This window comes from Varroa destructor, unplaced genomic scaffold (assembly GCF_002443255.2).
Source record: "Varroa destructor unplaced genomic scaffold, Vdes_3.0 BEIS01000003.1, whole genome shotgun sequence".
NCBI lineage: Eukaryota > Metazoa > Arthropoda > Arachnida > Mesostigmata > Varroidae > Varroa > Varroa destructor.
Genome location: NW_019211456.1, coordinates 11,107,226 through 11,120,128, shown reverse-complemented (window position 1 = coordinate 11,120,128; position 12,903 = coordinate 11,107,226). Strand labels below are relative to the sequence as shown.

Below are 12,903 nucleotides of genomic sequence, written 5' to 3'. Positions count from 1 at the left end.
TATATAAGCACACGAATTACTTATCTAATTTGACTTATTGTTGTCACAGATGAATATATCGACTTGGCGATTGTTAGCCAATATATTTTTATTCGCAATAAATATGACCCTAAAGTCGCTCTCTAAAGTGCGCAAGTGAGTGATTAATGTGAGCAAGAGACTAATGCTACCAATACATTTTATTCCATATCTGTTTATAACGTACAACTTGGCTAATTGAACAATAATATCTTCGCATGTCGTTGTTCTTGCGTAAGCTATATTGTTGAGGCTTCAAATTATAGCAAAGTAACGTTATGCAAAGTATTTGTGCGTTTTTAACTTCAGAAGTACGAAACCGAAAGTGAACCGCCTATCAGAAAATGACTCAGATAGAAACGTTTATGGTATAGTCAGTGTTTAGTCGTCTTTGGTGATGATAGTTATAATGACAATGACTTATAAAAGTGCAAATAGCCGAATTATATTATTTGGAACGCTTCGTGCTTCTGGTAGTGGTTCATCAGAAGGTGCATACGAAGAGATTACCATCGACCCCGATCTCCTGGCGTATATGCCCCCCATATATGGCACCACCGGAAGGTCAAAACTTGTCATGCACACGCATGGAAGCCTCGTGTCACTAGTCCTGCTGCAAAAATCAGACACATCCAATACTACGACATGTGGGGTTTACGAGTTTATATTCTAATTTGTATGACAAATTTTAGAGATCTACATGTAAAATTCTATAAAGTTACAAAGCTGAGTCCAAATACTGTACAAAATTCCGTGCTCATTTATAAAAATTAGGCGAGGGATTAGCAAGGCTTCGTGTTATTATTCAGCCTGTAGCTATTGCGAGCGTACGTCTATAACAACTATAGGCTGTTATGTAAACTTTTTCCGGGACACCTTGGTCTCGCCTTCGTAGCTCCTATTGAAATATCGTACGCTAAGGGCTCTCACTTTCTCTTTCTTTGGGATCCTATTAGCTTTCTTCTCATTCTCCCATTGCGCCTCATTATAGATAACTGCTCAAAGTCACAGAAAAGCGACAATGTTGTAGAAAGTATTATATCAAAAGATATCGCTTTAAGCTTGCTTGTCCCAAAATGCCAACTCGTTTTTTGCCCATGTGGCTGACAAATTAATACAACAACACATGACGGCGATCACATATTCGATTATGAAGATGCAATGTTTGTATGTAATGCTACACGAAAGCAGCTGAGAAGTTATTTATGGTAAGCATTGAAGTCTGGTTAGGTAAAAGATAAGGGTTTCGTGCAAGCTGAGCCAAATAACTTAATATGTGCCCTTTATGGCCAAATTTGAGCCACCGTTGAAAATGGAAACTGCATTATCTACGCACTTTTTTCATGTGGGATTGCTAAAGCCTCGTATTAACTTTTTGCATCCATTATAAGACTCGTTTGAGTGTATGTGTTTGCACCTGGGTGTTTTTGCAAAAGCCTGGTGTCAGGACCACTTGGTTACATGCTATTGGCTAACTCGGCCGCGTCAACGGGGTTTATTTGCTTGATTTCACCTAACGTCTAGTGTATACGGTCATGTAGTCTCCGTCATCTGTTTCGACCTTACTGAGACACCTGTCACCTACACCTGCGCTACACATGTAACACTGCATTGTTATAGAAAAGGGCCTAAGCCAAAAGCTTAGTTGTATGTTGTGTCTTTATATTTGTCATTATATGGGTTTTTCTCGAAAGATATTATTACCAAGCCGAGCCGTTATTATCAATACTAATTTGATTTCTATTCGAATCATCTTAGAAGCGCATATGGTAGGTTGCCATATATTTTCCTTCGGTGCTTTATTAAGATTTTACAGAAGCTTTTTTTTTTCGATATACGGGCCGTTTTAAATTTGCTGCGAAGGTTTGAATCTATTAGATACCATAAATGGTTAATAGTAATGACAAAATTGACCCTGCTATTCATTTGTATATGTATTCCTTTTTTAACTCTACTAAGGGGCGTCAATAAGAAGTGATTTTTCTAAGTACCATTAACGAATGGACTTAGATAGATTAAAAACAAATCAACCAAAAAAAATCTAAAACTCCAAAAATTTGATGCTTTAAACTTATACTAGGTTCAACCAATAATTTCCCTTCATAACGTTCTCTCATCTGGAGCTTCACATATGATGACACGGCTTGAAGACTCAGTTGTCCATACGAATTGCACCATGTCTACTGCTTCTTTGATATATACGGCTATTGCATATTTAGAGGATTCTCCCTCATACATGCGCAGATAAACGACCCGAAACTAATAATGCAACCCATTGTGAAGGTCAACATGAAAGATTTCATGACGACCTTTTACATCGTTCTGAGTATACTGAATCTTTTCAAAACGAAGGATCCTAACAGCATTAATGCAAGTATCTGGCCTCTTTGCTCACTTGTGACAGCCTCCAATATCCACTTCCGTACCCTAGACAGTGTATACTAAAGTTGGCATCCTTTGGGAACTGTAGGTTTACCCATTTATACGTACAATATCAGGCTTATGTGGTTGTATGATGAGGCTAACAAGATGCAAATGCTTACTCTAGATCGATGCATTTAGCCTTAAAAAAATACAGTGCTAATATAGTTCAGTAATAATAAATAATTATAGTGTAAGGGAAACACGGATCTAAAATTTTAGCGTTCGATAGCAAACAATATTTAGCTTAAAGCCCAGATATTGGATTCAATTCAAAGTAAATGAATGAGTGATTGATGAAATGCACCTAGTAATAATTTGCCTTATGTGAAGTTCAACTGATAAAATACATATAGATACCGATAGTGGCTTTCTTAATTTTAAAAACTGTTAATTAATGCTTTCGCGCACCTTTTGCGTCTCCGAGCTATACTATACCTAGTTGTAAGTACTTAGAAAGATAGACTTCGTTTTTAAATATCTACTAAATTATTTTAATTACAACTTTTAATTTTAAAATTTTTCGACAAACCCTGAGACAGTTCCTAGTGTAGGGCATACATTTCTAGCGTCCAAGAGCATTTTCTAATTTTACATATTTTATCTGAATTTACGTAGGTTTGAAAAATGTACGTTTCGTGGGTAAAACAATCAGCTTTATTTTGGTACCCTAACCGCTGAATATATGTCGATCCATAGAAGACTCTTGCTCAAAATGGATCGTGTAGGGCAAACGATATATGTATAATGGATTCACAGAATTACGTTCCTTTAGTAAACCGTTTGAAGATATTCATAATAGCAAAATACACGACTATTTCCCCCGGGAGGGTCGAACCCATAACACTTTATCATTTAAAGGTGAGCGATGTGTAGGTCATTGGACCGTTTCTACAGACAGCTTTACAGGCTATCTTAACGCCCAGTGCCCCACTGACCCAGGACGAACTACATTAATGTATGGTAAGTTAGTCAAATGCAAGTCAAACGTTTGCCGATTCTAACGCAATAGTGTGTTAGCTCATTCACAAAATCTGTCCGTTTCTTGTCTGTATTCGCATAGGCAACCTTACGTCATATAACTCTGTGGAAAGTAAATAAGGTTGTTTCATTCACAGAAGCAGAACGTACACTATTCAAACATAAATAGTTACCTACCTTCTAAAATGTATCCGCAACAAATGTGAATTTTTCCTTCTATTTTTCAGGACATTGTCATTTCAAATACTTCATATATTTACAAGTTAGAGGACGGTAGTATTATTCGTGATAAGGTACCCGAACTACAACAGGCAAATTTATGGGCCAAACACTCGTCCAATAGGTCCTTGGTAGACAGGCAGGCATACAAAACGGAAAAAAGACAGTGACAACAATAATAACAATAAAAACCGTCGCAGCAGAAGCAACAACAACTACAACACTAACAAAAACACGGTGCTTTCATTTAGTCTAGAAACAGGCCTTATTTCAGTACATTTTGAATTATTTGGGCTGAGTGCGCATAATGTGTGACAAAAAGCAAGCATTTTTTTTCAAAAGAATCGAGTGTATCCTCGATTACATCTGTATCTCGTGCATTTCTACTCGGCGAATGGACGTTCTTGCTCCTTGAAAAAGAATAAACAGAAGAAATACATGATTATGGCACGCCCATGTATCAGGTCTGAGTTTATTATATGTATGCCTTACTTACAAATATGACGAGGAAATTTAAACTCTTATTTTCTTTAAAATGCTTGCTATATTTAATAAAATTCTTTAGTTCGTTTAGGGTATCTTATGTAGTTTAAAAGAAAGCCCGCCTAGAATTTCCACGATCTAATTCTCAAGCAAAAATAGAATCGATTAGAAAAAACCGTATCAAACGTCTTCCAGTAAAGAGATTTCATTCAAGTTACATGTATGACAGTCCTATGTTAGATTCCTAGCTCGGACGCCCCAATAAAGAATATTATAATTTACTGAAACGTGTACTTCCCTTCATATTTGTGTAAATAAATAAAATCATTTTCATGTAACACGGCTGACTAGAGATACCTGCACACCACTAAATGACAAAAATTTCGATGTCTACCGGCTTCCGTTGTTGATTTGTCTGACTTAATATGATTAAAGTGAAAGCAGAACACGATCTAGTTTCCTTAATAGTGCGGCAATGACGTAGTAGCCTAGGTTTGAATCTGAGCGTGGACATGGCTCGTTTTTTGCTGTTCGCCTAAAGCAATGTCTAACAGGGTGACGGCATGTACAACAGACGTAGCATTCAGAAGTATCCTAATAGCATGGGCATAAGAATGAAAAGTGAAAAAAAATCTAAATGCATACACGTACTTCAAAAAAAAAATCCATGTCAGTGTCCAAAAATTGGAAGAGCGCCAACAGCTAGAGGAGATATAACGACTCGTGATGGTTGTAAAATTTCAATAAAAATAATTGAAAGAAAAAAAATTCAAGTTTTTGCTGTACTTTCTGTACGTTCTCCAAACGAACCTCCATTATATTTTACGGCGTTATTTACGCCCAGACTTTTGAAGGCGACGAAGTTTTTCGTCAATTATCCTTAGCCTTATCTCTGCGTAAAGCTTAATTGGATGAATATACCGTAGAATCCAGTCGTACTGCGTATGGATGCGCACATTTTCGTCAAGGCTTGTTGTGTTGAATCATTCAATATATTGTAAACTATTAATTCTAGCTTAATAACAAACACTTGATTGAACCAACTATGATTAAAGGCAGCGAAGATTGCGATACGTTCATCAAGCAGTGTAGCACTCATTAGACACGGTCGTTGTCAGTACTTTGAGATCTCACAGGAAACGATAAAAAAAAGAAATTTCAATAAAAAACTTCATGTTTTCGTTTATTAGAGGTCTGTTTCTCAGGCAAGTTACATTGAAAACAAAGTGTTTACAGATATTCAGTGAAAATAATGCTGATATATACTTTATTGTCTAGTTATACAATACATATGTTTTGTTATCTATGTCTTCATGCTCGTGAATTGTACAGCAGCTACACGTACCACCCGCAATGTCCTAACCACACTCGTAGTTCGGGAGTTGAACGATCAAAATTCGCCAAAGTTGGGAGGCCTTCCACCCGGTGGCCTAAGCATTGGTGGACGTCCCCCCATAGGCCCGCCAATTCCGCCCATCGGTGGCATACCAGGTCCAATCGGCGGCATTCCAGGCATTCCTGGCAACAAAATTCCCGAGTTTACTCTTCTAATGATAACATTAATTACGTTTAGCATTCTCGACGCACAAAACTAAGTGTTTTTAAATATTATTTTTCTGATGTGATCTTAGTTCGAATAGGTGCATATATATTCGTAAAAATACCACAAGTGGTAACTCTCAGTAATCTTAGGGCCTATCTAGGAAAAATTATTCATCAAACTGCGTTTCTATTTGCAAGCCCTTTTTGTTTAAAAATTGCTAAAAACCGATGCTGTCTTAATACATGTTAATAACAAGGGGTTGACTCGTTGCGAATTATTTTACCTGGAAAACCAAGGGGTCCCATTGGAGGCATAGGAGGCATACCAGGAGGTAGACCTCCCATTCCCGGCGGACCCATTCCTGGTGGGGCCATCATCATTGGTGGGCCCTGGTGAACGCCGGGGGGACCTCCCGGTCCTGCGGGAGCAGTCATCGGTCCGGGCTGATTTCCTGGTGCAGGATGATTGTTGAGGTGCTGACCCGGAGGAGGCACCATCGCTCCAGATCGCGGAGCCATCTTCCCCTGCTTAAAGGCAGCTGTTGTTTGGTCTATGAGGTTCTGAAATTTTGAGAGTAAGAAAACAATGTCAAAAAATATTAGACGCTAGGTTTCTACTTGTTCTCAAAGAATGTTCCATTGAATATGACATCATTTGGTATCTTTTATGACTGACTGCAACATTAATATACATGTGTTGAATACACATGCGAAATTTCAGCTCTGTGCGATAATAAAGAAAGAAACAAGTGCAAAGAGGATTGATATGCTCAAACACATGCTATAATCAAGATCTAGCAAAAGGTGTAATTAGCGTTAAATGTGTAAGCGGAAGGGTTCGAGTTAATGCTAACCGGTATACAACTACGAGGCATTGGCAAACGTCAACAAAAGTTTTCTATTCATCCCGAGCTCGAAAAAAGTGCAGTTGAACTATTTGCCAGCATTATCTGGTTCTTCTGAATTATGTACTAATTATGTAACGAGGTCACTTATGATAATCATATGGTAAGTATCAATATTAGTAAGGGAGTTACGACGACGGTTGGTTACGAACAGCGACACACTGCAGCTAATTAGACGGTAAACTAATCTCAACGACATACACTGCTTCATCTATACATATATAAGCGGTGAACACTGCACAAAGTTTCTCGGTGAAATACGTTATGTTCAGTATATGAGATACGTTCTGATTTTACAGACTTTCATGAAAGAATCAATTCAGTAGCAATTACTATATAATTCGAAGAAAGCGGAAGTTGAAAGATTTGAAACATAATAACAAAAATAACATAACGTTAACACCCAATGGCAGAAATAAACCTCTTTCTCCACGCTCAATTTTCTTCAATGCGACGAGTCATTCTCACATTTTCAGTCACATACCGGTGGGGATGGGCTAAGCTTGCGGATTAACCTAATGATTTCATAAAACTTAGAATGTTTTCTATGCGTATCATGAGATGTAACCAATTTTGCTAGTCTAGCTTTCAAACTTTTTCAAATCGTAAACCATACAAATTATAAAGATGCTAATTGAATAAGGTATAGGTTGGTAAATCCTTATGCAAACGAAAGTAGAGATTATTCGAAATATATTCTTTACATGCCTAAACCTTAATTATTTCACGTTCAGTGACGCTTATATGAAACTTATCGTGTTGGTGAGTGGAAGTTACCTGAATGAAAATCCACATGAAATCATTAGTTGGTGAAAATTCTGATTCACAATGACGAAGCGCACCTTCTAGATGCCTGTACTTACCTGTGCTTGATCTTCCATCCATTTCTGATAATAAAAACGAACGTTCTCTTTGTGTTTTCGACCACCACAGTGAGTTTTCCGAACTGACGGCGAATCGTGCGTCAGAAAGGTGTCACAATAATCACAATAATATTTGGGCATGATCGTTAACTTCGTTCAGCAATATTCACAGACTCATCCGGAAACGACTGTTGAGGTATGGCGATTTCAGTAACAAGTGAATATAATAATATACTGAAAAGGCCTGATTCACCTTTTATTTGTGGAAAGTAGACAAATATGATACAATACGACTTGCCGGCGAGAAAATCAAAACACTATGTGAATAAACTCGACTAGCATAGAAGCTTCGATCGTGCCTACACTGATCTGTACCATGCTCTTTTGGCTTCAAACAACGAAAGAAATTCGGAAACAAAATTTGTTGCTCTGATGCTACAGCTGTCAAGTGTGACATTTTTTAGTAGATATCTTACTTGTTTTTCTTGAGAGATAGTCTCTACTACATACTGTTGAGAGCAGCGTCAAACAAGCAAAGCTTCTATTGCCCTATGCCGCGTCGTCTGCCCTAATTGTAAAAGTGGTTTACAAACGGACCCGTCGTGGCCACAAACACATAAAACATTGGCGTAGATTGCAGCATTAGTATAGCTATAAGCGGGTACTAGGGTGCTGCGAGAGGTAATCTCGGTGCTCCGCTCTGAAGAGTGTGTGTTGATGTGTGTGTATATTACTCGATTAAGGTGGACTCTTAAGAGAACGAGTTGACCTTAGCAACTGTTGTCAAGCGGGCAGCACTGCAGTAAACGGGCTTCTGTGACGTTGCTCAGACATTCGACTGACTGTCATATTGTTGTTGTGTGCGTTTCATGGCATCGTGAAGTGCGCAGGGGGTGGTAGCCAGCGCTGACCATGGCGGCCGTCCTACTGCCGCCTCCACGGAGAACCTCAGGTCGAATGAACCGGAATCCACAAACGGCACTCCAGGTATTGCTACAGATGGGATTTCCAAAACATCGCGCAGAGAAAGCTCTCGCAGCGACAGGTGACCGAGGCGTTCAACTAGCTGCAGATTGGCTTCTGTCGCATGTCAACGATCCCACGTTAGATAGCTGCAGTCCACGGGAGTATATACTCTATCTTTGTCCGACTGGACCACTGCTTGGCCAGTTGCAGAACTTCTTCTTACAGTCGATGTTACAACATGAACGCAATGGTGCCCACAATTATTTACCACACATCACGTTGTGTTCGTTTTTTCAACTGCCAGATGATGGTGTAGCCGAAATCGTTCGTGCATTGGAGGTCATTTGTGAACGTCTCCGTGGTGAATTACCCGAGAAGATCCGCCTTGAACACTACACATCGCAAACGTTCCTCGGCCTATTTGTCGACCAGAAACACAACGAAATGCTGAAGAAGATCAGTGTGGCATTTATGCGCGAGACAGCAGATCTACAGTTAAGCGTTGAGCCGTACCTTAAAGCGCTTCATGTAACATTAGCGTATCAATTCGATGTTGCTCACTACGGCAGTCTTGAGAAGCTTACGCAAATGATTGATACCGAAGCGCCGGCATGCTGGGAGCTTAGGCTCTACTCACGTGATACACGGGTAAAAGGAAATGAAGTGCATAAAGTGCTATATTCGCATGTACCACATGAAGCCGATGAGCTTGAGCTGCTAATTGGTGATTTTGTGTACGTCAATGGTGACAAGCTAAATAAATCAACGGACGGCTGGGTAGAAGGCACGTCGTGGCTGACTGGTTGTTCAGGTTTCTTGCCAAAAAACTACATCGAGCGTACAGCGGAATCTGATGCATGGACGTTGCATAAGAGTTTCATAATTTGCAAAAGCACGTTCAGCGATGACATGCCCCGCCCGCCAAGTTCACCTCTCTCGAGTATTGTACCCGTTCAATCTTTACAGGAACAGCCGGCTACTCCTGCTCAAACAACTCAACCAGCGGCGACGAACAGCATCAAACCGACACCTGTCGAACGGAAAAACGTCCCACAATTGAGCTCAACGAATTCAGGTGCTAGCAGCAACAGCTGCGACCCGCCCTCACCGAAAGAGGACACTCTTTATGAAAATGTCAACTTCCTATCTCTGAAGCCTAATGGTGAGCGGCGACTGAAGCGCCTGTATGTGGTACGGCATGCTGAACGAATTGATTTCACATTCGGACCCTGGATAAAAGCCTGTTTCGATCAGCAAGGAAACTATGCGCCGAAGGATCTTAACATGCCGAAAACGGTTTTACCACGTAAGCCCATGGACTACTTGAAAGATTCGCCACTTACCCGTATAGGTCTGTTCCAGGCCACATTAACAGGAGAAGCAATGTACGAAGCGGGCGTACGGTTTTCACAAGTATTCTGTTCACCATCACTACGTTGCGTGCAAACCGCGACTAATATTCTCAAAGCTTTAAAATCGGCAACATTGATCAATATCGAACCAGGTCTATTTGAATGGCTAGCCTGGTACCCCGACGTTCAGCCAGTTTGGTTTAAGCCGATGGAGCTAAAAGAATTTGGATTCCCTATTAATCCAACTTATAAGCCACTGGTGTCGGTCGATGAACTTTTATCGAAAAAATTCGAGTCTTGTGAACAGTACTTTAATCGAAGTCACATTGTCACTCAGACACTACTCGAAACTTCTAAGCAGGTTGATGGTGATATTATGTTTTTAGGTCATTCGGCTACGCTGGACGTATGCACTCGACAGTTGACAGGGGGCCGCATGCGGACGCCTCAAGAGCTCGTCCATATTGTTCATAAAATTCCGTACGTCGGCGTAGCTTGTGTCGAGGAAGAACCGAGTCGCGTGCCCAGATGGGGTCTTGTAGCCCCGTCGTTTGAAACACTCACCCATGCTAGCAATGTGAAATACGACTGGCGGTGCATGCTTGGCGATGCCCATATCGCCAAACGGTAGGAACGCGTCAGAAAATTACGTTTTTATTATTATTAAGCTACTAGACTTATGTTGTACATTGATCGAGCTGCTGTGAGCAATTTAACTGTAGACGCAAAGGCAAAGTGAATCTTCGTAATTGCTCTCTTCCGCATTTAAAACCTAAATATTAGATGTAACAAAAAAGCTTGAATGACAGAAGAGACATAGCTGTTATGTTAATTATTATTATATTAAGAGTAACAATAGTTCATTAAATTAAGCTTGTGGTACAAATCGTCTCGACAAAGAGAGAGAGAGAGAGAAATATTATATATTGCTGCGGTGAACTCCGTGATTAAATCAATATTAGATTTAAATTCATGGTTCGCGCCACTGATATATATGGTTGGGTATAACATGCATTCATTATACATTTGCATGCTGAAAGGTTTATCTCGAATTTGCGGATTATTGTGGAAGCATGTTACACCGGAATCATAAATCGTAAATCTACAATAGGAGTAATCTAGACTTTTGAGACCAATCGGTACTAGTGAATAGTTGATGGGTGCACCCAGAAGATGCCGCTGTGCTCCTAATGTAAATACTAGTGGCCAAAAGGCGCGGTGTTTTCTAATTTCTTCGCAGCAAACTGATGGCAGGTGTGTGCTGGCTGAAAGATAAATCACAACTTGTAGTAAACAATACAATAATATTATACAAGGCTTTAGTAAATCATTATGAACTCACTCTGGCCACATAGTGAGATAAGCCTAAAAAGTTAGTAATGATTGCTAGTTAAATTTTGTTTGTATGAAGCGTTCGTCTTATCGTCACATGTGTGCATGTATGTATCTGTGGGACTGGTATCTGCGATATCTCGGATTGAGAAACGGATTATTTCTCTTCTTCTTCCTTGACTCGCGTTTGTAGAGTGATAACGTGCCTATTTTTGAATGAAGGTACGGAAGGAGGCTTCTCTCCGAAAGCTGTACAACAAGCTTAGGGCTCACGGGCAGCTCAAGCACAAGGCAAAAGGGTATCGAGATTCTATGTGCGGTGCAACTAATTGCAAAAAACTACTGTTTTTTAGTATTTTGACAATCTCATGAAAAATAGGATCGTTTTGATGAACACGACTATACGGATGATGGAATTGCAAGTTAAGGTTATACAAGAAACGTGAGACAAAAAACATCCCCTTCTCATCCCTCATATTAGAAACCATTGCTGCTACTAGTACTGTATAAAGTAACAAAGTAATTATTTTCCGAGACAATTTTACGCAAACCTATACACTAAGTCTAACGATACTGTAACGATAGAGCATACTATATATAGTACAGCATATACTTTATAAGCATTTTGTTCAAAAGTTTACACAGACATTAATGAATTATTCTGCTGCACGGTCGATCTTCTCAAAATGGACGAAGAAGTGAGGAGTTGACTCATTTTCCAGCAGAGAGCACACAATGCACAAACGGAAGAAAATAAAAATATCCTAAACATCGGTTTCGACCATCTACAAAAATAAATATATGCCATTATATTTCGAACAACTTACCTGAAACAAACAACCAGATCCATCTCAGCAATTATGTTAGTCGTTAAAATTTCTAAAATATCAAAACCTAAGTACAAATCATTCCCGACGGATCATAAAACCGGGTAATAATGATAATATATTTTTCTAAACATCGAATCTATTTTTAATCATTTAACTGACAAGCAGTTACGTCCATATTGTGCTAAAAATTTTAATATCATAAATGGATAAACGAAGAAGCTGACCTCGATTCAAGGTAATCAATGAAAAGCGCGATTTATCATTTTAAAGTCGGTTTACTTTGAGGTATTTAAGAATTGTCAATTCTCGAAATAACTTGCTTGGTCAAGAATATGCGTTTCCTTCATTGGGTTTCAATCATACGAGTGGCAATCATCTATTGTAAGCACGTGAATCATTTCTAACATTAGTAATTGAAGTGGTAAGCCATTATTGTTGTGACAATCGTATGCCTAGATCGAAAGAGGAGCTGTCAAACAACTGACAAAGCTTGCAATCTTGGAGCCCGAAGTTTCCTGTGAGATGCTGCCATATGTCCCAAGTATCACTGCTACCTAATATTAGTATAGATATCACAATTTTAATTTATTTTGCTATAAAAAAACAGATAATCAATCGCCGACCAACCAAACGTTTTTTTAGTGAATTTCTTCCTGCCAAACAATTGTCCAAGTGCTGAAGCTTCAATAAAACATTAAGTTACTCATTAAGCAAACGTTACGAAGTGTATATCTTTATATAAACGTCATGTAATGTAGTATTTGATTCTACTGTTGTGTCAACCATACATGGCTGCTTACCAAGCCGACAAGGCACGCAGTGACTTGAGGAAGATCACTGCTTGACTGTTTTAGGTGTTTTTTTTTTAAACATATAACCTTGTGAATGAAAAAGTATGAGCGTGACACATTTTTTATCATTGGTATTTATAAAAATACGTGGACTTTCGCGCAAATTTTCAAAATCGGTGTAAGCCAAAGTATTTTTCTGA

At 39.2% G+C, this 12,903-nt stretch overlaps 2 protein-coding genes across 3 annotated transcripts; one reads left to right on the top strand and one right to left on the bottom strand.

Moving 5' to 3' along the window:
* Positions 1-5,351: 5,351 nt before the first annotated feature.
* Positions 5,352-8,025, bottom strand: snRNP-U1-C (small ribonucleoprotein particle U1 subunit C). Of its 2 annotated transcripts, none has more exons than XM_086984226.1 (3): positions 7,347-8,025; positions 5,949-6,225; positions 5,352-5,640 (listed from the first exon to the last, which is right to left on the bottom strand). In XM_086984226.1, the coding sequence occupies exons 1-3, from the start codon at positions 7,452-7,454 to the stop codon at positions 5,513-5,515; spliced, it is 513 nt and encodes a 170-aa protein (XP_086840352.1). In that variant the 5' UTR covers positions 7,455-8,025; the 3' UTR covers positions 5,352-5,512. The 2 variants fall into 2 exon arrangements, with proteins under 2 accessions (XP_086840352.1, XP_022654099.1); XM_022798364.2 differs by having other exon boundaries at positions 7,433-8,025.
* A 5-nt stretch (positions 8,026-8,030) lies between these two features.
* On the top strand, positions 8,031-12,632 carry Epp (Ecdysteroid phosphate phosphatase). Its single transcript, XM_022798363.2, has one exon. It carries the CDS (start codon positions 8,345-8,347, stop codon positions 10,379-10,381), a length of 2,037 nt encoding a protein of 678 aa, XP_022654098.1. The 5' UTR covers positions 8,031-8,344; the 3' UTR covers positions 10,382-12,632.
* The last annotated feature ends 271 nt before the right edge of the window (positions 12,633-12,903 follow it).

Excerpts from the sequence above, each read along its gene's own strand:
- snRNP-U1-C (XM_022798364.2), bottom strand. The coding sequence starts at position 7,573 with ATGCCCAAATATTATTGTGATTATTGTGACACCTTTCTGACGCACGAT. Across the intron at positions 6,226-7,432 it reads GGATGGAAGATCAAGCACAG|AACCTCATAGACCAAACAAC; the intron begins GTAAGTACAGGC and ends TCAAAATTTCAG. Across the intron at positions 5,641-5,948 it reads GGGACCCCTTGGTTTTCCAG|GAATGCCTGGAATGCCGCCG; the intron begins GTAAAATAATTC and ends TTTTGTTGCCAG.
- Epp (XM_022798363.2), top strand. The coding sequence starts at position 8,345 with ATGGCGGCCGTCCTACTGCCGCCTCCACGGAGAACCTCAGGTCGAATG.